The following is a 24,678-nucleotide window of genomic DNA, read 5'->3' as shown; positions in this document are numbered from 1 at the left end:
CTAAAATCATTCTGTTGTATAAATGTACATAACTCAAATCATTCTGTTGTATAAATGTACATAACTCAAATCATTCTGTTGTATAAATGTACATAACTCAAATCATTCTGTTGAATAAATGTACATAACTCAAATCATTCTGTTGTATAAATGTACATAACTCAAATCATTCTGTTGTATAAATGTACATAACTCAAATCATTCTGTTGAATAAATGTACATAACTCAAATTCTACTGCTACATGAATGGCAATAACTGAAATTCTATTATTACATAAATGTAGATAATTCAAATCATAATGTTGTATAAAGGTACATAACTGAAACCATACTGTTGTATAAATGATTGATTGACCTCGGTTTTTGTGGTCTCATCCGAAGGGCCGCCCCATTTAGTCGCCTTTAAAGGTAGATAACGCAAACCACAGTGACACTGTTGTATAAAAGTAGATACATATAATGCAAGTCATTCTGTTGTGTAAAGGTAAATAACTCGATTCATACTGGTATTGCTACATAGAGGCAAACTCATAATGCTACATTTAAATGTAATCTCATAATGCTACATAAATATAAACTCATATTGCTACATATAGGTAAACTCATATTGCTACATGCAGGTGAATCTCGATCTATATTGTTACATAAAGGTAGATAACTCACACCATACTGTTTCATAATTTCATAAAATTAGATTACTTAAATTATACAGTTTTTTAAGGTATACAATTCAAATCCTTATATTATATAAATAGAGGATATCTATATTGCGTATTTTGATATTTGGTTTATCCAACGATGATATGGTGTATTTATTCGCGAGGCTTGCCATATCAGCTCGTTGGATAAACCAAATATCAAAATACGCAATTATAGATGTTCTATTTATCTCATACGTCTTCTTTTCGCTTAATTTTGAGATGATCCCCCAGTATGGTAGAAACAGCTGATTGAGTTTGTTTTGAATTCGTGGCTCATGCGTCGTACTTATTAATCTTCCTTACACGGGAAAAACACTGCGCTTATAATGGATTCATGTGTATTACAAAGGGCAATTTTATAATAAAAAAAACAACAACCATGAATGAAAATTGTTGTAGAAGGGATTTTAGTTTATAATTAATAATGGTTTTGCAATTACAACAAAATAACAACAATTAACCGAGTATTTATTTTTTGACGTAGCCCTGACCTTCTGCTAAAAAGTTTGATGTCGCCGTCTTTTTGAAATAAACATGTGTAGCCTAACAACGATCAATGAAAATGCTATTTTAATGCAGCGTTATTAGAATGTTCAACAGTTTACAATGAAAAGTAGAAGTGTTTGTGCTTTTTGATTTTATTCACGTGGTTTCTTTGGATCTGAGGGCGAGAGGAAATCCCGAGGCACTTAAGTAAGTAAAGCTGTTGAGATTCATTACATTCAATATGACTCCAAAGAAAAGAGACTGTGATTGTGAATGCTTGGTACCGCAGCATGTAGAGGTACTTTCGATTAGGCCTGCCCAGCAGGCGGTTGAATCCTTGTTGATGATAATAGTGTGGACATCTCTTTGTTTTCGTATCGTTAATTTTTGAGTAGGCGTAGTTTAACGTAGTTATTGAAAATCTAAATAAATACAGAATAACAGGTTATACGCTTTATTTCATGCGTCGATATCCATAAGCACAGAAAATATGTCATCCAAGCGGGGACAGTGTCAAAAGTAGTTCGGACCGGAAGTGCTTTATCAAACGGGCGTGTGATAAAGCTAGCCTAAGGCTTTATCTCACTTGCAATGTACACCACATGTATGACATAAAGGTGGATAACTCGTATTATACTGATGCGTAAAGGTAGATAACTCAAATCATATCACAATAAGTAGAGGTTATATTCTAATCCGGATTTTAAAGAGTATAAAAAGAATCGAATTTTAAATCATGCGATTTTTACAAATACGGTCTTCGACAATTAGTCTTTCACAATTTATATCAAAATGTGAAGTTGTAGACGAATTATATTTGGCGTGTACGATATTTGGCGGAAATCGCTTTTTCAACAAGTTAGCGTAGATTTGATTTAGCGCATTCCTGAATTACTTTAAACATCTAGATTTACGGATGGCATTTAGCGATGTACTTGATTTAGCGGAAGCTGCGTTCCGCCAAAGGCGCTAAATAGAATACACAGCCAAATGTAATACATTTACAGTATCTACAACTTCGCACCTGTCAGTCAGTTGGTCGGTCTGTCGGTTGGTAGAACACATGTTGTCCGCTCAATATCTTAAGAATCATTCACTTGATTGTAATGATATCTCATGTATGGGTTTGTTATGAGTAGAAAAGTTGTTTTCATGTGAAAAGGTCAAAGGCCAAGGGTCAATTTACACTAGACATAGGAAGACACTGTCTGCTAAATATCTTGAGAACGTCTACACATCTATTTACGAAGCAAAGACACTACAAAGAAAATCAACGATCTCGTAAAAAAAATAGAAAACAGAAACATAAGACGGAGTATAGTTTGGGTGGCTAGGTTTTGTTTGGAGTAGGTTATAATCAAATCTAACGGCAAAACACCTGATGTTATCAAAACCAATACAATGTATATTACCTATAGTGTTTTGTAATTGAGTGCCAAAGCATAGATAAATCCGAGAACTTACCCAATATTTTGTGGATTCGGGTAAAGTGTGATTTATTTGATATTGTGAAGTATGAAATACGCGCACGTGTGTGTATGTATGTAAATCGGATGCTCCCAATTAGATTTGCCCACCTATGTAATAAGTAGATTGAGTTTCTATTATCACATATATAGGTGATCATTACTTTTGGAAATAACAAAGTATTGGGGCATTAGATCAAAGGCGAAAAAACAGGAGATATGTGGCAAGTCAGTCCTCGTATGCATGATTACATTATCAAGGGTGTAGATGCGGTTTGCATCACTCGCACGCTGGTACACAAACAATACTCACTCTCTTAATTTGTAATTATCATCAAATATTTTACTTGTTTTTTATGAACAGCTTCTTTATATTTTAATGCAGAAAGACAAAACTGGTTATAGTTACATGGTGAAACGAGTGTCTGTATGAAATAAGCCACATAATGTTTTGACACGCGGGGCAGATGAGCAACTTATAGTAATGACAAGTAAGGGACACAAGAGTTTAGCTGTCAGCATCTAAGCGTTCCAGTGAGGACACTGATGCGATTTTTACAAATGCGATCTTAGACGGATTGATCCAACGGGAATGCCAAATTCATAAAACAAGAAGTCAAAGCGGATATCGATATAGTATACTATGTCCTACAGAGTGACATCCGTCGCTAATAATTACCATTTGCAAGATAATGTTACGGTGTTGCCGTTAGGCAAGCGCAGCTACATTATCAAACAATAAAAAACATGTTTTTCTGATATCTTATACTTCTGATCTGGTATCTTTTATTTCGAGTTCACTGGGTTATATCTAATCGGCATGTGAATGAAAATGATTATTGCTAATAGATAAAACATCGTCGGTATATCTAATTGTTGAGTTGAAGGCCACAGCTAGAGATTTTAATTCTGCCTCATAAGAATATAAAAACAGGTCAGTCAATAATGGAACACAATTCGTACCCATGGAAATTCCAACAAAAGTCTGTTGGAAGACCTGATCACCACAACAAAGATACTGTCAATAAGGAACTCCAGCATATTTTTAATTTCAAATTCAGAGTACTAGTGCGTAGAATCAGAGTGGTTTTTAACAAAGTAATTTTTTGGATGACTGATCAATAGATATGAATATTTTCTTTATCCAGTTTAGTAGCAACTGTCTATGATGCCAAAACGTCTAGTCTTTAATTTATCGGAGGAATGGTCGTGTAAAGTGTTGAAAAATCACACGTTTTAATGTTGATTTGACAAAAGATGTGCGATTTCAAAACTAAAAGTTCTTTAGAACGTTTCAGAATCCACATTTCATTTACACCACTTCTGGCATACTCGTATGTTGTGGCACAGTCCTTTGGAAGTTTGTCCTTGATGGCTGTTGATATTTTTGTGAGGAACAAATATATATTTAGTCGTATTACAATTTTCTATATAATGATTTGCTAAAAACTGTGACGATGATAAATATATCATTCGATTTGAACAAATGGAATGTTTAGGTTACAAATTTTGTAGCCCTTCCTCGGGAAAGATGGCGGTCTCTCTACGAGTGAAAGATTATCGAGCTATTTACTATAAACTATTTACAACCAACCAACCATTGTAATCATACAAACTGTTTGTCTGCATAATGTAGAGAAATAAAGATTTTCAAAAATATATTGCATTTTCAACATGCAAGGTGAAGATAACGAACAGTGATCAATCTCATAACTCCTATAAGCAATACAAAATAGATAGTTGGGCAAACACGGACCCCTGGACACACCAGAGGTGGGATCAGGTACTTAGGAGGAGTAAGCATCCCCTGTTGACCGGTCACACCCGCCATGGGCCCTATATCCTGACCAGGTAAACAGAGTTATCCGCAGTCAAAATCAGTGTGCCAAGAACGGCTAAACAATCGGTATGAAACACGTCAGACAGCATTTGACCCAGTGATAGGTTGTATTGACGAACTAGATCGTTATAGCGACCATAGAATTTGCAAAATACTGACTTCAATCGAGACTGTTGAAACCCCTGTACCATCAACTTGTTTGTCAGTAGCTTACCTCGATTTAAAAACTGACTATACCCAGAACAAGCTCTTGCATATCGAATCGGTTGAGATATATAAACACCATATGCAGGTGATAATGGAATATTCCTACATAAATATGGGAAGTTGACGATGGAGAAGCTGAAATAATCCCGTTTGTCATACAGTTGAGTTGTCAGTTTGCCGTTAATGTCTACTTTCAATAAAATATCTAAGTACGAAGCAGAAGTGGACGACTCTGTGCTGTCCTTTATTTCGAGCTCACAGGGATATATCAAATCGACATATGAATGAAAGTTATTATTGTTAATAGACAAAACGTCATCGATATATCGAGATGTCGAATTGAAGGCCACAGCGAGAGATTTTTTCTTCTCACGTAGAAGTTTTTGAATAAATTCTGCTTCATATGAATATAAAAACAGGTCAGCTAACAAAGGAGCACAATTCGTGCCCATGGGAATTCCAACAGACTGTTGGAAGACCTGATCACCAAAGGCGAATTGTTGTCTCATGTACTTACACGTATATTTCACATCTCAGTATCCTCTATGAAAGGTGAAGATAACGAACAGTGACCAATTTCATAACTCCTATAAGCAATACATAATAGAGAGTTGGGCAACCACGGACCCTGGATATACCAGAGGTGGGATCAGGTGTCTAGGAGGAGTAAGATATGATCATAACACGATCAACCTGAACCCAGGGTTTATACCTTTTACGTTGCTTATTATAATAATCTGCTTGATGCCCAGAAGTAACAAAAGTTGTCAATTACATTTTCAATACCTAAAATATGTGACAACCTAGCTCCACCCTGGTGCCTAAACCTTTCGCAATTTTGATAGAGGGTTCGTTGTCTATTATAATAATGCCAGTATTTTACGTCCGTGATGTCCAGAAATAATGCTTTTCTAAGATATAAATAAACACATGTAGAATCTATATCTGGATTTGTTTATTTCTGAATAGGAAGTTTTGAGAAACATGTGTAATCATAATTATTATATGATTTTTTTCTTCTTGAATAAGACACTTCTTACTTATCACACTTCAACAATGGATAGATGAATGATTTCCAATTGTACCTCCATCTTGAAATTTTATTCAGATCTGTAATTGTAGCCCTGCGAGGTACGCTTTATTTAATAACGTCCACTAATAATGCAGGGGTCATTTGCATTGTATTACAATGCGGACCTCGTGTTAGAAGTATACACTGTTTCCGATGGCTCGAGAAACGCTTACTTCCGTTTGACGTCTCATTAGTTATACAATATCCTTGCCACATAGAAATCATATTGTAAATAATGGAATGGAGTTTTCGTATTTGGGTATTAATAACGATTGTAGCTTCCGAAAATGATCTTTGTAATGGAAACGGTAAGTTTGGATCATAAGATTCATTATTTTGTGATTGAATTTTGAGACGAATCTGTACGTCCTCTTTAAACATAAGAGACATTGTTCTGCTCACACGTGATGAAACAAATTATATTCATTGAGACTAAATACGAACTTGTGTGTAACATATGTGTTGTTCTTATCTTGTTTGTATATAAATTGATGTGAATTCTCCTTAGTTATTCTGGCAAATATTAGTCGATCAAATGGTGATTGGAGAACCGCCATGCAGTTTTGCAGCACACCCCTGGGATCCAGGACTCCATTCAGCACGAACACTGACACGATCTCTGTGTCGTCTGCTGATAGGGGCAGGTTAGCATGGATAGGTGCCTACGGATTGTACTCCTCGTGGTTGAAAATGCTAGGTAATAAGTTAATTGGGTGTTCCATTCAATAAAGGATTAACTTAAAATTAAGCATAGCCACATAGTGATCTACACGTTTTCTATCATGTGAGTTTTCCCGTTGTATTTTAATTGTTTGATTAAAATTTCAGGATGTTTTAGAGTTACTGAAAGCACAATTTCTTCCTTAGTAAATAGGACAACGACGTTGAAAGAAAACAATGTATATAGCTGCTTTGAATATTGTACAGGATTACCATACTTTGCCTTGAGTGTAAGTATTTTACTGAAAGTCATCATTTACTGTCTACAAGCTTAAATTTGCTTAAAATACAAAATGGGAAAGGATTAAATATTTTTCATGTACATGTATTTATAGCATGAAAAAAACAACTCACCGATATACAGCAATTTGCGGTTTGTTCCCAGTACTTTTTAAATACATGTAGTGCTGCAGAAAAAGCAGAATGATTTGTTGATTGTAGATTCCTGAATTATTTATATACTACATGTCTGATGCATTTTTGTCTTCAGAGTACACAATGCTACTGCTTCACTAACAATTTTCCCACTGTCAGTAATAATGGGCCTTGCTACCCTCAAAGATGTTCAGGGAATCAGGACGATTTCTGTGGTGAAACCTTAGTTACAAACAACTTGGTGTCCTTAATGATTTACAAGATAGGTATGCAGAATTAGTCATTATTAAACATAAAGTTATGAACACTTTACAGAGAGAGAAGAGAGAGACAGAAAGCAGTTCCCTGAAATAATTGATTTTTTAAAAAAGGTTCTTTCCTTCATCCATTTTCAGACACAGCAGAATTTGTAGGATCAGAGGAATGTTTAGCTTCACAGTATACTGGCGTCTTTACCGAGGATGGGACTAGTTATTACGGGTTCCGTGCACCTGTTGTTTTACCCTGCAACACCAATGGGCTGGGATACACCTATCGAACAAGTGAGACATGTCTCTCTTTCTCCCTCTCTTTCTTTCTATCTTCTAACATGATTTTTCTTTGGAAAAAACTTTTAAAATGTGGTGTGGTGACATTTAAAACTCACATATAGATCTAATGAAAGTAAGTAACTGTTAAATGTTCAGGGTGTGAAATTAGCTTTTTCAAGCAAAAGTCCTTACGGACTAGTCCACCCATATCATATAAAAAGATGATCTATAAATTCATCTTTATTCAATGATATTTAATCAAACCAAAACCTTGCAAATAGTTGAGTTTCTGACACCTACAGTATAAAACGACAACCGCACTTTCTTTCATTTTCTTTAGAAGCATATGATAACCTCTGAGAGACTCGGGGTAACCCTGATATAAAGCTCATATTTGAATAGTCATCATGTCATTGTCATGCAGATGCTTAAACATGCAGGTATTCAACCATAAGTTCAAACATTTAAGAGACTCTGACAAATTTGCAAAAATCCTAACCAATTCAAAATTGATATTTCGCTAGTCCATGTGGACTAGTTCCATAGGGAGTTTATTAGTCTGCGATGTTATTTTTTACTAGTCTCGGACTTACGGACATGGGGTAATTTTGAACCTTGATGTTAATTTTTTTATATATACATATGTATAAAGTGCTCATGAATAACACGTAACGATGAAGGGGAAATTTTCATTACCAACAGTATATTTGTCAGTACACAGTTGTGTAAGAGACGGACGCGTGAAACGAAATATTACATATTTAATTTATTTGTAAATAGAAGTGTCTATGGGGAAGCATAACTAGGGATAATTGTCGATTCATTATAATGGTATAATCGTAGTGAACATTATGTTACAACTGTACCATGAATTAAAATGTTAGCTATATCGTATCCATAATTTGGTAATAAATTTCGGAAGTAAAATTAGGAAAAGAAAAATATAAATTTTTACATTCATATTTAATCAAATGTTTTCACTGTGATAACCCTTTGAAGTTCCAATTCAATTCAATTCGATATATTTCGCTCAAACCATGCTAAACAGTATATGAGGTACAATAAATATAATACAATGTACATGCAAGAAAAATCGTCAGAGGTTAATATATGGAATAATACAGCTTTCTTAGATACCAGAGGGAAACATAAAATAAGTATAAATAACTATAATAGTACTACGTTTAAGAAGTACATGTAGCAGAAGAACTATTACGAAGAACAACAGACAATCTCAAAAATATGAGAAATAAAAACACAGAGATTTCTTAATATTTTCATATCTTGAGTTGACAATAGATTAGAAAACTTCAGAACATTTGGTCTTTCATAAAAAAAAATGTCTATGTATTTTTTTCCTTAATTGTGAAAAGGTTGGACACTGTAAAATAAAATGGAATTCATCTCCTATTTCTCCTTTATTACAAAATGTACATAATCTTTCATTCAGGGGAATACCATGCCATCTTCCTATCTCTATGGGTAATCGGTGATTTGAAGTGCGAAATTTCATAATTTTCTTAATTTTACAGGCAGAGTAAGTACATATTTCTCTAAACCAAAACAATGTTTGAAAAGTTTATAAACCTGGTCCTTAGAAGAGTCATCAATATCAGAAGACCACTTCTGAATAAATTGATCTTTCAAGATCAGGTTAACTGTTGTAGATAACCATTTAACATTTACGCAATAACCTTGCTCATTCCAAATATTTGAAATTCCACACGTTTAAATTTTTTTGAACACAGTCAATCCAAGGGTTTTTATATCCAACTTTGTCATACTGGGTACAAAAATATCTATAAACAATATTAACAATTTTATTTTCTGAGTGTAACAATTTTGCCCAGTATGCAATCATTCTTGAATAAACCTTGATATACATCGGAAAACGCCCAGATTCTCCATATATCATATAATTAGGAGTTGAGCTTTTCAAATTAAAAATAGTTTTCAAAAAGTTCCAATGTGTTAGTTTCTCCATATGTACATTTCTCAACGCATGCAAATCAACAGCTTGTCATTATGACGTCAGTGGGTGGGGACTATAGAAATTAGCACAGAATGCCAAGTGTATTTCAATTTATATTTAGCAGTATTTTTAGAAGTCGATAAATTTTATTTCAAACATAAAATTTAATGCAAGGAATCACTTCTTCGCCGTTATGCAAATTATCACGTTTACCATTTTTTTTAATCACTTCACATACCCAACTAATTAGAGAATGATTTCTGAAAACATTCACGAAATTCTGTGTTTTCTGTTTATTTTCTTTAGGGCTCGATTTTCCAGCAGCCCATAATTTTCGTTTGTACACGTTACCTGTGACGTCATGGAAGGAAGCTGTGGACAACAGTTATGGAAATCAGTTTGGATTGCTCGAATTTGTGATTTTTCGGTTCCGGTTGCAGGACCTAAGTCAGCCAATAGTAGGTGACCAATATTGGGTCGGATTTCTTCGAAGACACAAAATGGAGTTTGGAACTGGTAAGTTCAATTTACATTCATATGATTCAATAAATTCCCATTTTCTTACGCCTGCATGTGTATTACATGGAATAGGCTCAAAATCACCGTCCAAATACAGGTCACTCTTATCGTGGTTTTCTTCTTTCCAGAAATACCTCCAGGAACTCCAGCTCACTGTGTTGCCGGGGAAGTCAACGCGTCAGGAAAACTAAAGATAACCTATCGCTTTTGTAACGAAAGCTTGCCAGTGTTGTGCGAAGTTAAACAATCAGAAGAAACAAATAATAGTATACACATGACTTCAGTTGTTTCTACGACCACGACAGTCGGAAATATTATCGATAATACAGGTACTTTGTTGAAACATAAAATTGTTACTGTGTGTATTACAACATTTCCATTCGCTGTTCTGTTCCACCTTTAATTAATATTTCGGACGGAAGCGAAACATAGATGTTTCTAGATTGAATAACCGTGCATCTTCTATCCTTCTAACAGATACTACTTCTGTGAATTTGGACTGGTTCATCTTCATCGCTGTGTTTGCCATTGCGCTGATTGCTCTAGTTATCGTTGGAGTCTGTTGGATAGTATTGTAAGTAATCAAATATGGAGTATATTATGAAATGATTTCATAATAAAAAGAGTAATATAAGATGAATAGGATGCAGGTAAATTTTGAATTATGTAATAAAATTGGATGTGGAAGTATTTTTTGAAAATTAATAAAAAACAAAAATAATTGGGAATAATCTTCTGTAGAACATTGCGGAAGAAACGCCGATCCATCCTTAATACGTCTCCTACCGAAGTTCATTCGGATGGTTTGTACACAGAAATTGAGAGCATCTACAGCGTTATTACAGACGGAGACGCAATATCAACGATCTCGGACATTCAACTGCGGAATGAATCGATTTCTCTCCCAGAAAAGAAAAAACAAAGAAGTTTGAAGTGGAAAAGTAAGAAAAAAAGCTTACCGACCGCTCCAGTTGAAAACCCTTCTCAAACGAGTGGACCAGGGGCCTCAAGATTAGCTGACCTTCCTGTTAGAAGGCAGTCTGACTATAATGTAATCAGAAGTGTTATCAAAATGTATGATGAAGACCCACCACCCACTCCACCTACCCCTCCACCGACACCGCGGCATAGCATTCCTGATATCATTCCTGAGGGTGAATATTATATACTCGAGGAAATCAAGAATAAAGAGACTTCAGACACTAGTGAATCTAACAAAGTAGAACAAGACGATGATCATTTTTATCATGTGTTGGAGCCTAAACCTACATTAGAAGGCAATGCAAATAGAAATGTGGACGCCACTCTACGGGCGGTAGCCAACAGAATTCCCCTCTCTAAATGGGTTGGTGGAAGGGCAGCTTCTTTTGAACCATCCAGAATATTTCGTGTTGCTTCTTCGCGAGAAGGAAGCTTAGGTGTTGTACAAGAGGAATATGAAGTCGATCTCAATAAAACAAAGAAATCCATGAGTATGAGGGGTAAGCCTCACGGTTTAAAAGAGACTTCTCTTCACCCACATGGTGCTTTAAAATCAACAACATCTGCTCCAGCTTTGACGTTGTTCCATCGTGGCAGTTCTAGAAAATACAAAACAAGCAAACATGTGATGCCTGAATATGACTCAAATGATTATGTCATTCCACTGAGTATGAAAAAGACCGGGTTAGACATGCGTAACTCTCTGTATGATCACACTAAGAGAGATCGGAAGGGGTCCACACAGTCTACTAATGAGGATATCTATGATACTTTGGAAAGTGTGCGTGATTATTTAGATAATTCACTGGAGACATCGGAACAAAATGTTTCGAAAACTGACGATTTCCCGAGTAAATGAGCGTAGAAAACCCCCTAAAGTGTGTCGAATAACAACTAACAGACGATTTCCCGAATGTGTCAAGGAAAAACAACTCGTACTTCAGCACTGGTCTAACGATTCTATACAAGTCTTATTCACTCATATAAATTACCAACTTTGAAACCTTATGCATGTTTTAAGCACATGCATGTATACTCATACTTTGTTGCAACAGCAAAATCAATCGTTTCAAAATTCATTCACCATTGTACTGCATTTTTTTTTTTACGTTTGTGTTCTACTATAACGTAAGTTGTTAGGATAAATCTCTGAGAACATATGTCTAATTTATTTTCGTGCGCAACGATCTTTTAAAATCATATCAAATACTTTTGACTAAATATGAACCTTTTTATTTTCTAAAATGTCGAAAGTTTGTTTTGATACCAAACATATTCTTTATTGTGTAAACTAGGGCTTATAGTATTGTGTATTTGATATCTTTATATTCATGCTTACTCCTCCTAGGCACCTGATCCCACCTCTGGTGTGTCCAGGGGTCCGTGTTTGCCCAACTATCTATTTTGTATTGCTTATAGGAGTTATGAGATTGATCGCCGTTCGTTATCTTCACCTTTCATTCATACGAATTTCTAAAAATGTTTGAAAATTATTCATCTAAAATGTCAAAAGGTATTCTTTTACAAGCTATGGGTTGTAGGATACTGTATCTATTTGCTGAAAAGCTCTGTACTGAGTTCAGTATAACAAAAATAATTACATAACACAAGCAAGAGTCAAAGATGGATTTTAAGGACAGTTAAATCATAAATAAGGTATGAATTCATGAGAACTATCTTCCTTTTAACAACACAGTACTAGTAATTCTCTGTTTTTCTACAGTTTTCTCCTTGTTTGTGAAGTACGACTCATCTTTTATATAGTCTTTACAACAGTTTATTTTGACACAAATTAAAATGGATACGATGGCAGCTGAAAGAAGCATTACAGAAAAACAAAAGAAAGGTAAACTCTAATTAGATACATACTTAAGCTCTTGTTTCATGACAAAATATAAAATCTCGGAGTCTACAATTTACACTGGGGGATTTTAATCCTCACATGTTTTATGTATGATAAAGTATTACCTTCAAAATAATCGAATTATCCATCCTATAAGCATTCATTTTTCTCTCTCGTGTATTAATAATGGGATTTTGGAACCAAACAATTAAAAGAGATTACAATTTCTACCATTTTTGTGTAAGGCTTATTTTTTCTGGAAGTTGATAGTTATATTCCTATCTGCACGCGTGGGCAGATCCTCGAGTTGTGAGATACGGATAAAAATAATCACGATACGAACTACCATTTGTCTTGATATTGACTGTTCTTAAAGGTAGTAAAAAGTATGAACGTCCTCGTGTTCAGACTGCAGTGTTGTATATTTGACATATTTACCACTAAGCACTGCTCACTTTTAGACAAATATACTTGGGGGGCAATACAACTAGGATGTAGCGAAGTTTTATTATTATTATAAAAGTTAAAGTCCTCAAATTGTTCTCGTTTTACATACTGTAGATAAACAAGTATCGTATTCTTGCGCCTTTCCCCCTTGACAAAAGTGTCTTATTATGGCAATACATACTTTAAAAATTATAAATATTACCATTTCCATTAAACGTTCTACGCAAAATATGAACAAGTCACATTGGCTACATCGCAAGAAATCCCCCAGGGAAAATATATCACAAGTTTATAATTACTGGGTGTAGGTAATATGACACTATAATTAATATTGTCACTTTTAAGAAATACAATATGGCAAAATATTGACATATGTATTCATTTTTGTTGTGAATTTATACATAGTAAATGAAAGTCTTTTTTGCTTTTTGAAGATTTGAATTTTGGGTAAACAAGAATTTTGTTCATACCTCGTCAAGTTTTCATATTCAGAGATGAGGAAATTCTAGAAGTCAGTGGTGGTTTTTTCTTCTATCAAACTTTTGCTAAATCATAGCAATCCTTCTAAGTGTTGCGAATCACGTGACTACATTTTGTTTGGTAGTAAGAATAAATAACAGGTTTGAGATATCCATTCTACAGATTGTAATTGGGCTGCAATTATTTCATGAATGTTTGAAAGTAGGGAAAAAGTGGGCAACCACTAGCGGAATTATTAATGAATTTGATTTGAGATACGACTGTTTAAATCTTAACTTTGTCCACCGATATAACTTGTTCCCTATCAAATTCTTTCTTTTAAAATGTACCAATTTAGATACAAGGAGGCCTCGGAATGACAGTGAACAGATATGAAACATGATATACTAGTACGAATAACGCTACAACCTAAGAGGTGTGTATTACCTGATCACGTAAAATGAAGAAAAAAAATCAATGACAAGTATTGTGAAGATAAGAGTACGGCGGCGTAGAAAGGCCAACTAGAAATATATTAGTCGTTCGGACGAATTAGCGATTTGTTCTGACGAATAACCGATTTGTTCAGACGAATTAATAATTTGTTTGGACGAAATAGTAACCGGACAAATTACCAATTTGTTCGGACGAAACAGAAATTCGTTCTAACGAATAGGTAAATTTGTCCGAACATATCAGTAATTTGTTCGGACGAGTTAGCTGTTATCAACTACAAGGCAAAGCCAATGGCGCAGTCAAATATCTTAAAGTGGTGGTAGGGGGGCACAAAACTTTAGTTGGGGTACATGCTGATACGGGATTCAATTCCAAAATTTTCCATATAAACATTTTTTAAATCAAGATGGAGACGACCCCCCCAACCCCTGAAATAACAAGCTGAAAAATGGTGGGGAATCCCCAAATCAAGCTCAGTCTTAAAAGTTTAAGGTAGGCCTAAACCCCTCCCCTCGGGATTGTCACGTGAATACGGCTAAGATCTGTGTATGCATGAGGACTGGAACTCAACCTAATAGCTTTTTTAGATAAAGCATTACCCCATTCCCATTACATATATTTTCTTACACAAGTTTTACCACATACATTCAGTGGCGTCATAGTTAATAGGGTGGGAATACAATCCAAAATATGGAGGGGGGGGGGGGCAGGTGCATGCTTGAGCCAAAATAAACAAAAAACTAGAAAAATTTATCTTGGAAATCAATAATGTAAAGCAATATGAGTTGTATTTATAAGAATTCTATTTTGCTGTAAAATTGTGTTATGATTATTTCCCAATAAGACTAAAATCAAGCGTAAAAGTTTATCAGATGAAAATTTTCCATACAACGGAGTATTACGCATTAAATAGGAAGTCAATTTTGTACGGGACGGCAATAATGTAATTATGCGTCAATCAGAACCTATTAAGTTTAGTCAACACAAATCTGGATATCCAATCATTATAGCAAATAACAATTTTAGAACAGAAATTTCTAACACCAAAATCATAGGGAGATTGTTATCAAACAATATTTATTATAAAGATGAGGACCTCGTTTGGGATCCCAAAAGCTTGAGGAGGGGCACAAACATACTCTTGTCCCTTACTATTGAAAGTGAGAAGGGGACACGAGCAGCCGCGTAACATCGTTTTTGAAAGAGGGAGCTTGAGGACAGACAAAAAGGGATGAGGGCGGCCGGACAAAAAGAATTTTAACATGTAAAAAGACGAAAAAAAGGGGAAATCTCCGCTGTCAACCCTCCCTATAGGCATATATTTATATACCTACATGTACATGCTCTCTATAAAGATACGACAAAAATGTCCCTTAAAAGTTGCTAACTCGTCCGAACGAATTTCTAATTCGTCCGAACAATTTGCTAGTTCGCCCGAACAAATTGATAATTCGTTCGAAATTTACTAATTTGTCCGATCGAATTTCTGTTTCGTGCGAAAAAATTGGTAATTCTTCCGAACGAATTTATATTTCGTCCGAACAAATTAGTAATTCCGAACGAATTACTAAATTGTCTGAACAATTTGCTAATTCATCCGAACAACTTGCTATTTCCTCCGAACGAATAATATATTTTTATTTGGCCTTTCTACACCGCCGTAAAAGAGCAAGAGCATACCAAAGAGCAATAAAAAAGCTTCGCATTACAGACACACTACAAATGTGTGTTCTAAATAATTATCAGTTAGTAGGAAGCTTTTTTCAGAAGGAGATTATTTGTTTGGAAAGATACGGGTTTTCCTTCGTGAATCTTCCTAGCCATTTTATTGTTGTTGTTGACGCAGGTAGTAAAATGTAGAAGAGCCCTGTACACGATTACTCGGTGAGAAGGGGAAGTACAAAATTACAACCAGTGTTACAGCAGCTGTTATATGAATAATGCATTGAAATATCATTCACATTATATTTGTTATGAAACTATAATTACGATTGTTTACATCGCATTCGAGAATTTTCCCTTCATACAGAGATGCCTCCAGTTGTAGATGAAGCCCCACAAATTATGATCCATGTATAGCGCTCTAGGCCGTCGCAGTGTGTTCTTTATTGTATCAATGCTTACTGTGACACAGGACCTCCGTTTTTAAAGTCATAACCGAAAGACCCGTGACCCTTACTTCTAATGCCCGACGCTTGGCGAAGGAACAGTCACTACCAATGTTAACCATCTGAGATTTGACGCGGCGCCGGAATTGAGACTCGAACTCGAGACCTCCTGGATACGAAGTCAGTGTTCTAACTACTAGGTTATTTTAAGACTGAGGATTATCGTGATTATTACACGCGACATCGTAATAATCAAAACAGTGTTATTACAAGAGTGCTTGCAACAACAATATCTAAAACAAAAACAAGTAGCTACGTCCTTCATTTGTATTCGTCGAGTTAAATAGACGGCATAGAAACGAATTCTTTCCTAAAACTGATGGAAATGTGCTACGATTGCTGTTACGTTTAATTAATGCATTGTTTTAAAACTATTCAATAATCCATAATATGGGGACAATCATAATATCAGGCACTGCTTAAAACTCATATTGATTTGATAATTTGATGCTAGTTTAAATGTAAACCATTTTCAATAAAAACCACTGGATTTATTTCATATTTGGATCACAGAACCGAGACCCTCCACATGTTACCTACACAGTAGTCAAGCAGAGGACTCGCAGCCGGAGCAAATCATTACCTACATCTACAGATGAATTGATGATAAGCCTATATATATACATATGGAGGGTTATTTAAACTAGACAATAATTACTTCTATTACCATTGCCAAATATCCCCTACATTGAAAAGTAATGTGGAATATTATACCTTAACAGATAGTAGCATTAAAAGTACATCAAAAGTGAAAAATATAGTTTTGATGTTGTTGTTTGGTTTTTTTTTCAATTTACGATTCACACATTAATTCGACCCTATACAAGACAGACGTCTTCATTTAATTAAGCTACATGTAATAAAGGATGTGCCGTAATTTCAGATAAGATACATATAATGATGGACCAGCATATCCGCTTAGGAAAGGAAGGATTACATACACGAGGATTTTAATGGGGATTTGTGGTTCTGGGTCATTCGACATGCAGTAAATGAATAAATCAGTGATGTTAGAATGGGAATTATAAATGTTATTTCTGTTTCTATTTTCATTTCAACGATCATATTTTGTTGGGGGAAAGGTAAGTGTTTCGTCACAGTGCTTTCATGAAATGTGAAGATACCAAACAGTGATCAATTTCATAGCTTCTATAAGCAATGCAAAATAAAGAGTTGAACAAAGACGGTCCCCTGGATATACCAGAGGTGGGATCAGGTGCATAGGAGGGGTAAGCATTATCTGTCGACCGGTCACACCCGCCATGAGCCCTATGTCTTGGTAAGGTAAATGGAGTAATCCGTAGTCAAAATAAGTGTGCCAGGAACGGCCTATAAATCGGTATGAAACACGTCAGACAGCATTTGACCCACTTGTTTTGGGAAACTAGATCATTATAACGACCACACTATTTGCGATATGCTGACTATCTTCAAACTGGTGGGAAATATAGAGAAAATGCGGATTTATTCATATTTTTCACTATAAGTTCACTTTTAACAATATTAAGAACCACTAAAACCACAAATAAGAATTTCCTTACAAAGGAAGTATTCAAATCTATTTGTTTAATTCACCAGTGACGACCGAATGTTCCAATGTACAATAAAATGATAGAGCGATAGGGTTTGTTGCATATTAGAAAATAAAACATCCAACTTTACTGAAAGTTATGTCACGTATTTTATTTAACAGAAATTCAGGCCAGTGTAAGTCAGTTTGCAAGTCACTGGGCATCGGCAAAAGAAGTATGTAAACCTCTTGGGTCAGAGATCCCCTTCAATGTATCAGAAGATACGGTAGATCTTTCCACTCCCCCTGCCAACCAAACCTTCTGGATCGGTGCCTACGTGAAGTACACAAGGTGGATAAAGATCCTTGGTAGGTAACTCATGACGTATGTTTTCGTTTTGCAAAGTACCACCGTGATACATGAGCATGCAATGCTTCTCTCTCTTCATCATGTATATCATTGACAGAGGACAACAGAGTAACCCACTACAACCGTTCCGTCATGTTTCATTGAAAACCGATATTTGTTGATTTCGTGGCTGTGTCAGACTTCGAGATTATGTGATCAACGGCGAACGGTATTTGTCCATAAATGAACAGCATGAATTTAGCTATCCGGGAATTCGATTAATGTCCACGAAATTGAATGAAACCATGATGTGTGTTTTGCAGGGTTTATTCATTTTATCCTTTCTTTCATGGGATAACACATTTCCGTGAAATATTAAGAAATACTTACAGTTTGATGATTACCTTATAGGTTGTTTCAATGGCGGCACCACTTTGTCAAGCTCCATCCGAAATACCACGACAATGGTTACTCATGATGTCAAGTCCTGTTACGACTATTGTGAAGAATCCACCCTCTTTGCATTGAGCGTGCGTATAGTCCTCGTGTTTTCCCTTCTTGTGAAGTAGAAATCAAAACAAACCATTTAATGAGACAATTGGTCAACATCAACATGCTTCAGATCCAAAACCATTATTATAGCCTTTCCATTGTATATGAATTATTTCTATTTATCGCTCTTGAGAATTACCTTAATGTTGTGGAAATTAAAAATCGTCACATATTCACATTTTACAGACAAAATTCCTACTTTCACTTATTATGACTGACTTGGAAACTGTATGATTTTCTTCAGTCCGATGCCTGCTTTTGTTTCCTGGACAATTCCCGCTTGTCTGAACTCGTGAAATGTTATCCACAGAGGTGCTCGGGTTCAAAGGCTGATTTCTGTGGCGACAGTAGTATTATTGCTGTTGTTTATCAAGCAGGTGAGGCAAATAACGAGTATAAATATTAAATTAAAAGTTCTGACACGTGATTTACAGGAGACAGTCTGATATCATTTTATCAGACAATAACAAAAGAAATGTCAATGTTTCATTTGATGTGGTAAACAGGAATAATATACTAGATATCCTAACCGCTTGTCGGTTTTTGCATTTTAAATTTTACACGAATGGGTGAAAATACTCAAAACAAACAGGCAATTGCGTTATTATTGAATCAGTCACCCTGTATTCAAGTAATTCAAACATATCATTATCATAAATGAAAAATAACAAAGCAACGAACTACAAGCACGTGCAAAGTGCTTTATCACATTAACTCGAAGGTTATTAACCAACCTTGATAGCATGTCAACTGTTAAAGGATTTGTGTTATTTTCGTACAATATTGAGGGGCAAAACAGATAAATTTGATGATAAATGATCCTGATTGGTTCAGTTTCTGAGCAGCACCAAGGACTGGGGGAGTGCCTTGCCTCGGGTTACATAGGGGAGTACAACCTCACTGGAGCCCAGTACTACCAGTTTGGAAGACCAATAGTCCTGCCGTGTGCTGATGACGACATAGGATATATGTACCGAACAGGTAAGTTGTATATCAGATTTTTTAAATTCAGTGACCCAGTGATTGAAATTGTGCTTTTTCCTTTGACATACTATCCAACTTCATTCTACAGTCGATATATACGTGCTTAAATTCATCTCATCGGGATTAGAGTGCTATTCTTTAATCTAAGTCCTAGGAAATACAAATATCAAAATATAACAACCCTGTCCATGCATTTTACACGCTATTGTTTTGTTGGTTTTTTTTTTCAAAAATAGACTGGTAAAATGTAGGTTATTATTGTCAGTCCTGGGTTTCCCCCATAGTCATCACCTGCAGATATATACCTTACCTGTGCAGTCCTGGCCGGATGCCGTAGAACAAAGTTATCAGACAGCAGAGGGCATACTGGAATTTCAGTCTTTTCTTATTCCCAAACAATCATTGCTAACACCAATGGCTGACGATAAATACTGGGTCGGACTGTTTAGAAGACATCAGATGACTTTCGGCACTGGTGAGAAAGTTACCAATGTTACCATGAATATCAAAACAACTCTAATAAAGAATTTTAAGGCATATTACCAATGTTACCATGAATATCAAAACAACTCTAATAAAGAATTTTAAGGCATATGTATCTTCTAAACAAGAATGTCGTATAGTGTTTTACATACTATTAATTAGAAACTAATCCAATAAACAAGACCCAATCATTTTACAGATTTACCAAGTTCTTCCTCTACCCACTGTGTAGCTGGAAGATTAGACACTAACGGAAAACTGTCTACTGAATTCCGTCCCTGTGCTGATTATTTGAGAGTGTTGTGTCAATACAATGACGTCACTTCCTCTCACGTGACAGAGATGACCCTTATAGTACGACAAAAAATATCAACTATCGCCACCAATCAATCGAGCGGATTCACCAGAAATAACAACAGCTCGGGAGCAGGTCATAGTTACCTTCTTTGTAATATATTCATGATTTTGTAAAAATCCATTCCTGCACTCCTGTAAAACGTGAACTTCAGCTGCCATCAATCCATAATTCACCTGGGCTTTTTTACTCACTTATCGTATAACGTACAGATGAAAGGTGAAGATGACGAACAGTGATCAACTTCAAATACAAAATAAAGAGCTAGGCAAACACCGGCCCCTGGACATACCAGAGGTGGAATCAGGTACCTAGGAGGAGTAAGCATCTCCTGTTGACCGGTTACATATGTATTTCAAAATCATGTACATATATCTAAGAATCATACGTATGCCCGTAAATCAAGGTCCCGTGTCGCAGTACGTGTGGTACGATAAAGATCCCTCCCTGCTCGAAGGCCGTAAGCGCCGAGCATAGGCAGTCCTTTACCGGCAATGGTCTCCACATGAGTGAAAAATTCTCGAGAGCGACGTTAAACAATATAAAATCTTTTACAATATTTTGTATTTGGGAAGATTGGTACTGCAATACATAAAATCATATTCAGTTTTTGTAATTTTCTTTCCGTTCTGAAAGTACTTTGTCATTTCTTTAAGGAGATGGATTTGCTGACCATTTTAAGTGGTACATCGTGCTCGCCGTTCTTTCCGCTTTGTTACTGCTGGTGATCGTGATCACGGTTGTCTGCTGTTCTCTGTGAGTATACGTAGCAATTATTGCAGCCCGATTTGTCGGTCGCATCAGCATTGTGTTTCTAATTGATTTTCTTAAAGGGAGACAACTAATTCTAACTGGGAGGCTTTACATAGCTTCCTATAAGTGAATCAATCCCTTAATTCAATATCACAAAACGAAACGATATGACGGTACATCTAAATTACATATAAAGAAAATATGTTAAATAATTAGGTTATAATTTTTTTTTACCTTTACTTAAATTAATTTACGATCATCTTCCACTCCGAATTTTCAATTTTCAGTGGTACACAGCACACATGTTGTTATGGGAATGCAATAAGGGTTGTTGATACAATGAATAGAAGTATATAAGTATTAGAATACACCTTCATGCTTTGAAGAAAAAAAAGTGAAAAAAAAAAACAAATTCAAATCGTAAAGGGACTGGAATTCTTTGATATATTTATATTTTCAACTATGGGTGAAAACCCTATAAGAAATTAAAAATGATAAAAAAAAAAACAAAAATCTTGATAATGTTTTCCTGTAATGATGATGAAAAGGTAACCACACTCATATTGTTCGTCCAAAGAACAAATGATGCCCATTGAATGAAAAAGAGTACTCAGATTTTACCATGTCGTTTAAAACTAATTTAGAGGTTGTGTCAGACCACGAAATCAAGAGATTAACGACGTATAAGTTTTTGTCCATAACGGGAGGACAAGCGGTGGCTTTCCACAACACTCGTTAACTGAATTCTGATAAATTCATCAATTTGTAATCTCACGAAAATTGATTAAGCACAGTAAAGGAAATCATTTATGAAATATGTTCAACATATCTGGTATAATATTTAGATCTAGTGGTCGTAAATCGTTCATGCTTCCTCATAGGAGAAAGCTCAGACCTGGTGATGAGACACACTGACACACAGACCTGGTGATGAGACACACTGAAGACTAGTCTCTATTTTCACAAAGGAGTCGAGTAAGGGATATTAACATATATATCTCATTTGTGTGTGAAAATTTGACAATCTGGTTGTTCATGTCGTTGGTCATTTTAGTGCTTTGTATAATTGTTTGTATTTTTCCTCGTATACACGTTGTGGATCCGACATCCAACGCTTCTAGGTATCGGGTGCTGTTGGAACTCAGTGCTCTCTTTTATATATATATATATATATATATATATATATTATAATATCTTATATATTTGTTATCACGGTGACGGAGAAATGGCAATACTGGAATTTCACGCAATTATTCATTACATTCCATTTCTTATCCACAGAACATGGAAATTACCAATTAAAACGAAGTCATTAATGTTGATTTCTGTAACAGAGACGGGAATATATCACAATCATAGTCCGCTATTTTGCCAGCATGCTTGCTGGAGTCCTCCGTTCAATAAGGTTCAAGAAGTGCAACGAACGTCTTGAGGGCCGTTATTGGAAAATAATCAGATAACGCATACGGAATCAAAGCCGACTGGTGTCATTGTTCTCAGAGACGGTTTTCATATTTCTCCTGACAAGAAACTGTCACTTTGTGTGCATTTATACTCTAAAGAAATGTTTTCCTGTGTCTCACGAATCTCTCTCTCTCTCTCTCTCTCTCTCTCTCTCTCTCTCTCTCCGATAAAGTGCTCAGAGCAGAAAAAGGTATGATACCAAAAAAAAAAAAAAAAAAAAAAACCAAAACAACAAAACAAAAAACAACACACACACAACCGTGCATATTAAAACTTATGAAAATACTGATAAAATCAAAGAATGCCACATTGCTTGATTGCATCTTCTGTTGAAAGACAATCTTCTGAAAATATTAAATTCTTTTCAAAATAGAGCTCTTTATAGACCATCGAATGGGAGATTATGGTGGTTTACATATAACAAAACTTGTACTGATATACTAGTATGTACTACATTACAGGAAAATAAAACGACGTAAAGCAATCAACATCCCCGAGAGCACCCCAAACAACTACACGGATTTCAGAGTAATGCTTGAAAGCAACGAACATTGTGGAATGACAAATAGCTCGGGGGAAGAATTGTATCTCACTGTATCGGAACAAGAGCTGGCCACAGACACTATGGTAGACAGACCACGTTTATCGCTTCCGCCGCGAAAATGTTTTATAGGAAATGTCCTTGAATTGAACGGAACAGAAGCATCGACGGATGATGAGCACAAAGAATTAGAGAGCGCTTACAGCGACATTAAAGACGAACTAGAAATTTACGATGAGACCTCTTTGGTTGAATTAAAAGGCACGTCAAGGAGCGCGGGAACTGTGGCACCAGATGGACAGTATTTTGTCTTAGAAAAAGTTTACCCCACTGACACACCCAGTAGAAGTTTTAAACACAGAGATAGCAAAGAAAATGAATCTGTTCAAACGGATAGACAAGGTGGCACAGGTGATATGTACTATAAAGTAGAAAAATCAGATACGGGGGTAGTTTTTTATCATGAACTGGAACGACGAAAATCAGACGATATTGCTTCTAGTAACTTGACCGATGTAGAAAAACATGATGTTAGCAACAATATAGTAGTATATCACAAATTAGAAAAACCGTCAAAATCTCCTCCAGACGACAGCCTGTCAAAATCTCCTCCAGACGACAGCCTGTCAATGTCTCGTAAACGGACGAAGAAGGAAGTTTCCTTTCCTCAGAAAACAGGAACCAGTTTGGAACCGAAAAACTCGTACGAAAAACTGTGGAAAGATGACGGTTCAACTAATAAAGCTAAAAGTGTGAAAATAAAATGGAGTCAAGAGAGTAAACAACCGCATGCTAGAGTAAACGTTTCCGCTTCCGCTCCGTCGGTAAATTCTGCACGTCGCAACAAAGGCTCTACACAAACACGTGGAACTGACCCTAAAGGAAAAGGAACCGGAAACAGAGTAAGGGTCAGTGCACTACCGGATGTTTCGTCACCTACAAGTGATCCAGTATATGACACTATGAACAATCCTCATGCAAACTCTCCTTCAACGGTCTGTGACGAAGAATATGACACAATGGAAAGCGTTCGAGCCTATCTCGGTCAACCTCAGCCCAGTGTTAAATTATAGTGTTTCGGAAACTTAGAGTAATACCTGTTTTTTTTAAATGCCACAAAACCCCCCGAATATTTTAATGTTACCAATTCTTTGTGTCACAAGAGCTAAGAGTTAGCTCGCGTGAGTAAGCGTCAAATGGTTTTTTTCCCAATAAATTCAATCTGTTATCTACTTATTTATCTTTACCTTCATCTACAATTCTCCTCTTTGAAAGGATTACACCCAAATAGGGCTACAAAGCGTTCTCAAAGTAGTTTTTAAAAAATAAATAAATTGTAGCTACATGTACTTGTATAAATGTAAAAGATCAAAAGATAACTGAAGTTTCAGAATGATCAGGTGACTTTATGGGCTGGATTATTGTTATTAGAATCTAGGAATTTA

At 35.6% G+C, this 24,678-nt stretch overlaps 2 protein-coding genes and 1 long non-coding RNA gene across 3 annotated transcripts; 2 read left to right on the top strand and 1 right to left on the bottom strand.

Moving 5' to 3' along the window:
- Nucleotides 1–6,286: 6,286 nt before the first annotated feature.
- Nucleotides 6,287–13,662, top strand: LOC125670511 (uncharacterized). The gene is made up of 8 exons (XM_048905719.2): nucleotides 6,287–6,469; nucleotides 6,601–6,722; nucleotides 6,983–7,133; nucleotides 7,263–7,409; nucleotides 9,676–9,885; nucleotides 10,017–10,217; nucleotides 10,366–10,462; nucleotides 10,630–13,662. Exons 1-8 carry the CDS (start codon nucleotides 6,328–6,330, stop codon nucleotides 11,726–11,728), a joined length of 2,169 nt encoding a protein of 722 aa, XP_048761676.2. The 5' UTR covers nucleotides 6,287–6,327; the 3' UTR covers nucleotides 11,729–13,662.
- LOC125670513 (uncharacterized) lies at nucleotides 10,047–18,632 on the bottom strand. The gene is made up of 2 exons (XR_007368233.2): nucleotides 18,492–18,632; nucleotides 10,047–11,468 (listed from the first exon to the last, which is right to left on the bottom strand). It is a non-coding gene; the product is annotated as an uncharacterized LOC125670513 (long non-coding RNA).
- On the top strand, nucleotides 18,110–24,465 carry LOC125670512 (uncharacterized). The gene is made up of 8 exons (XM_048905720.2): nucleotides 18,110–18,121; nucleotides 18,513–18,631; nucleotides 18,898–19,030; nucleotides 19,488–19,634; nucleotides 19,903–20,112; nucleotides 20,320–20,550; nucleotides 21,132–21,231; nucleotides 23,154–24,465. Exons 2-8 carry the CDS (start codon nucleotides 18,566–18,568, stop codon nucleotides 24,304–24,306), a joined length of 2,040 nt encoding a protein of 679 aa, XP_048761677.2. The 5' UTR covers nucleotides 18,110–18,121; nucleotides 18,513–18,565; the 3' UTR covers nucleotides 24,307–24,465.
- Nucleotides 24,466–24,678: the final 213 nt, after the last annotated feature.

This window comes from Ostrea edulis, chromosome 4, assembly GCF_947568905.1.
Source record: "Ostrea edulis chromosome 4, xbOstEdul1.1, whole genome shotgun sequence".
Taxonomy (NCBI): domain Eukaryota; kingdom Metazoa; phylum Mollusca; class Bivalvia; order Ostreida; family Ostreidae; genus Ostrea; species Ostrea edulis.
Note: the sequence above shows the minus strand (reverse complement) of the source record. Positions and strands in the feature narration are given on the sequence as shown.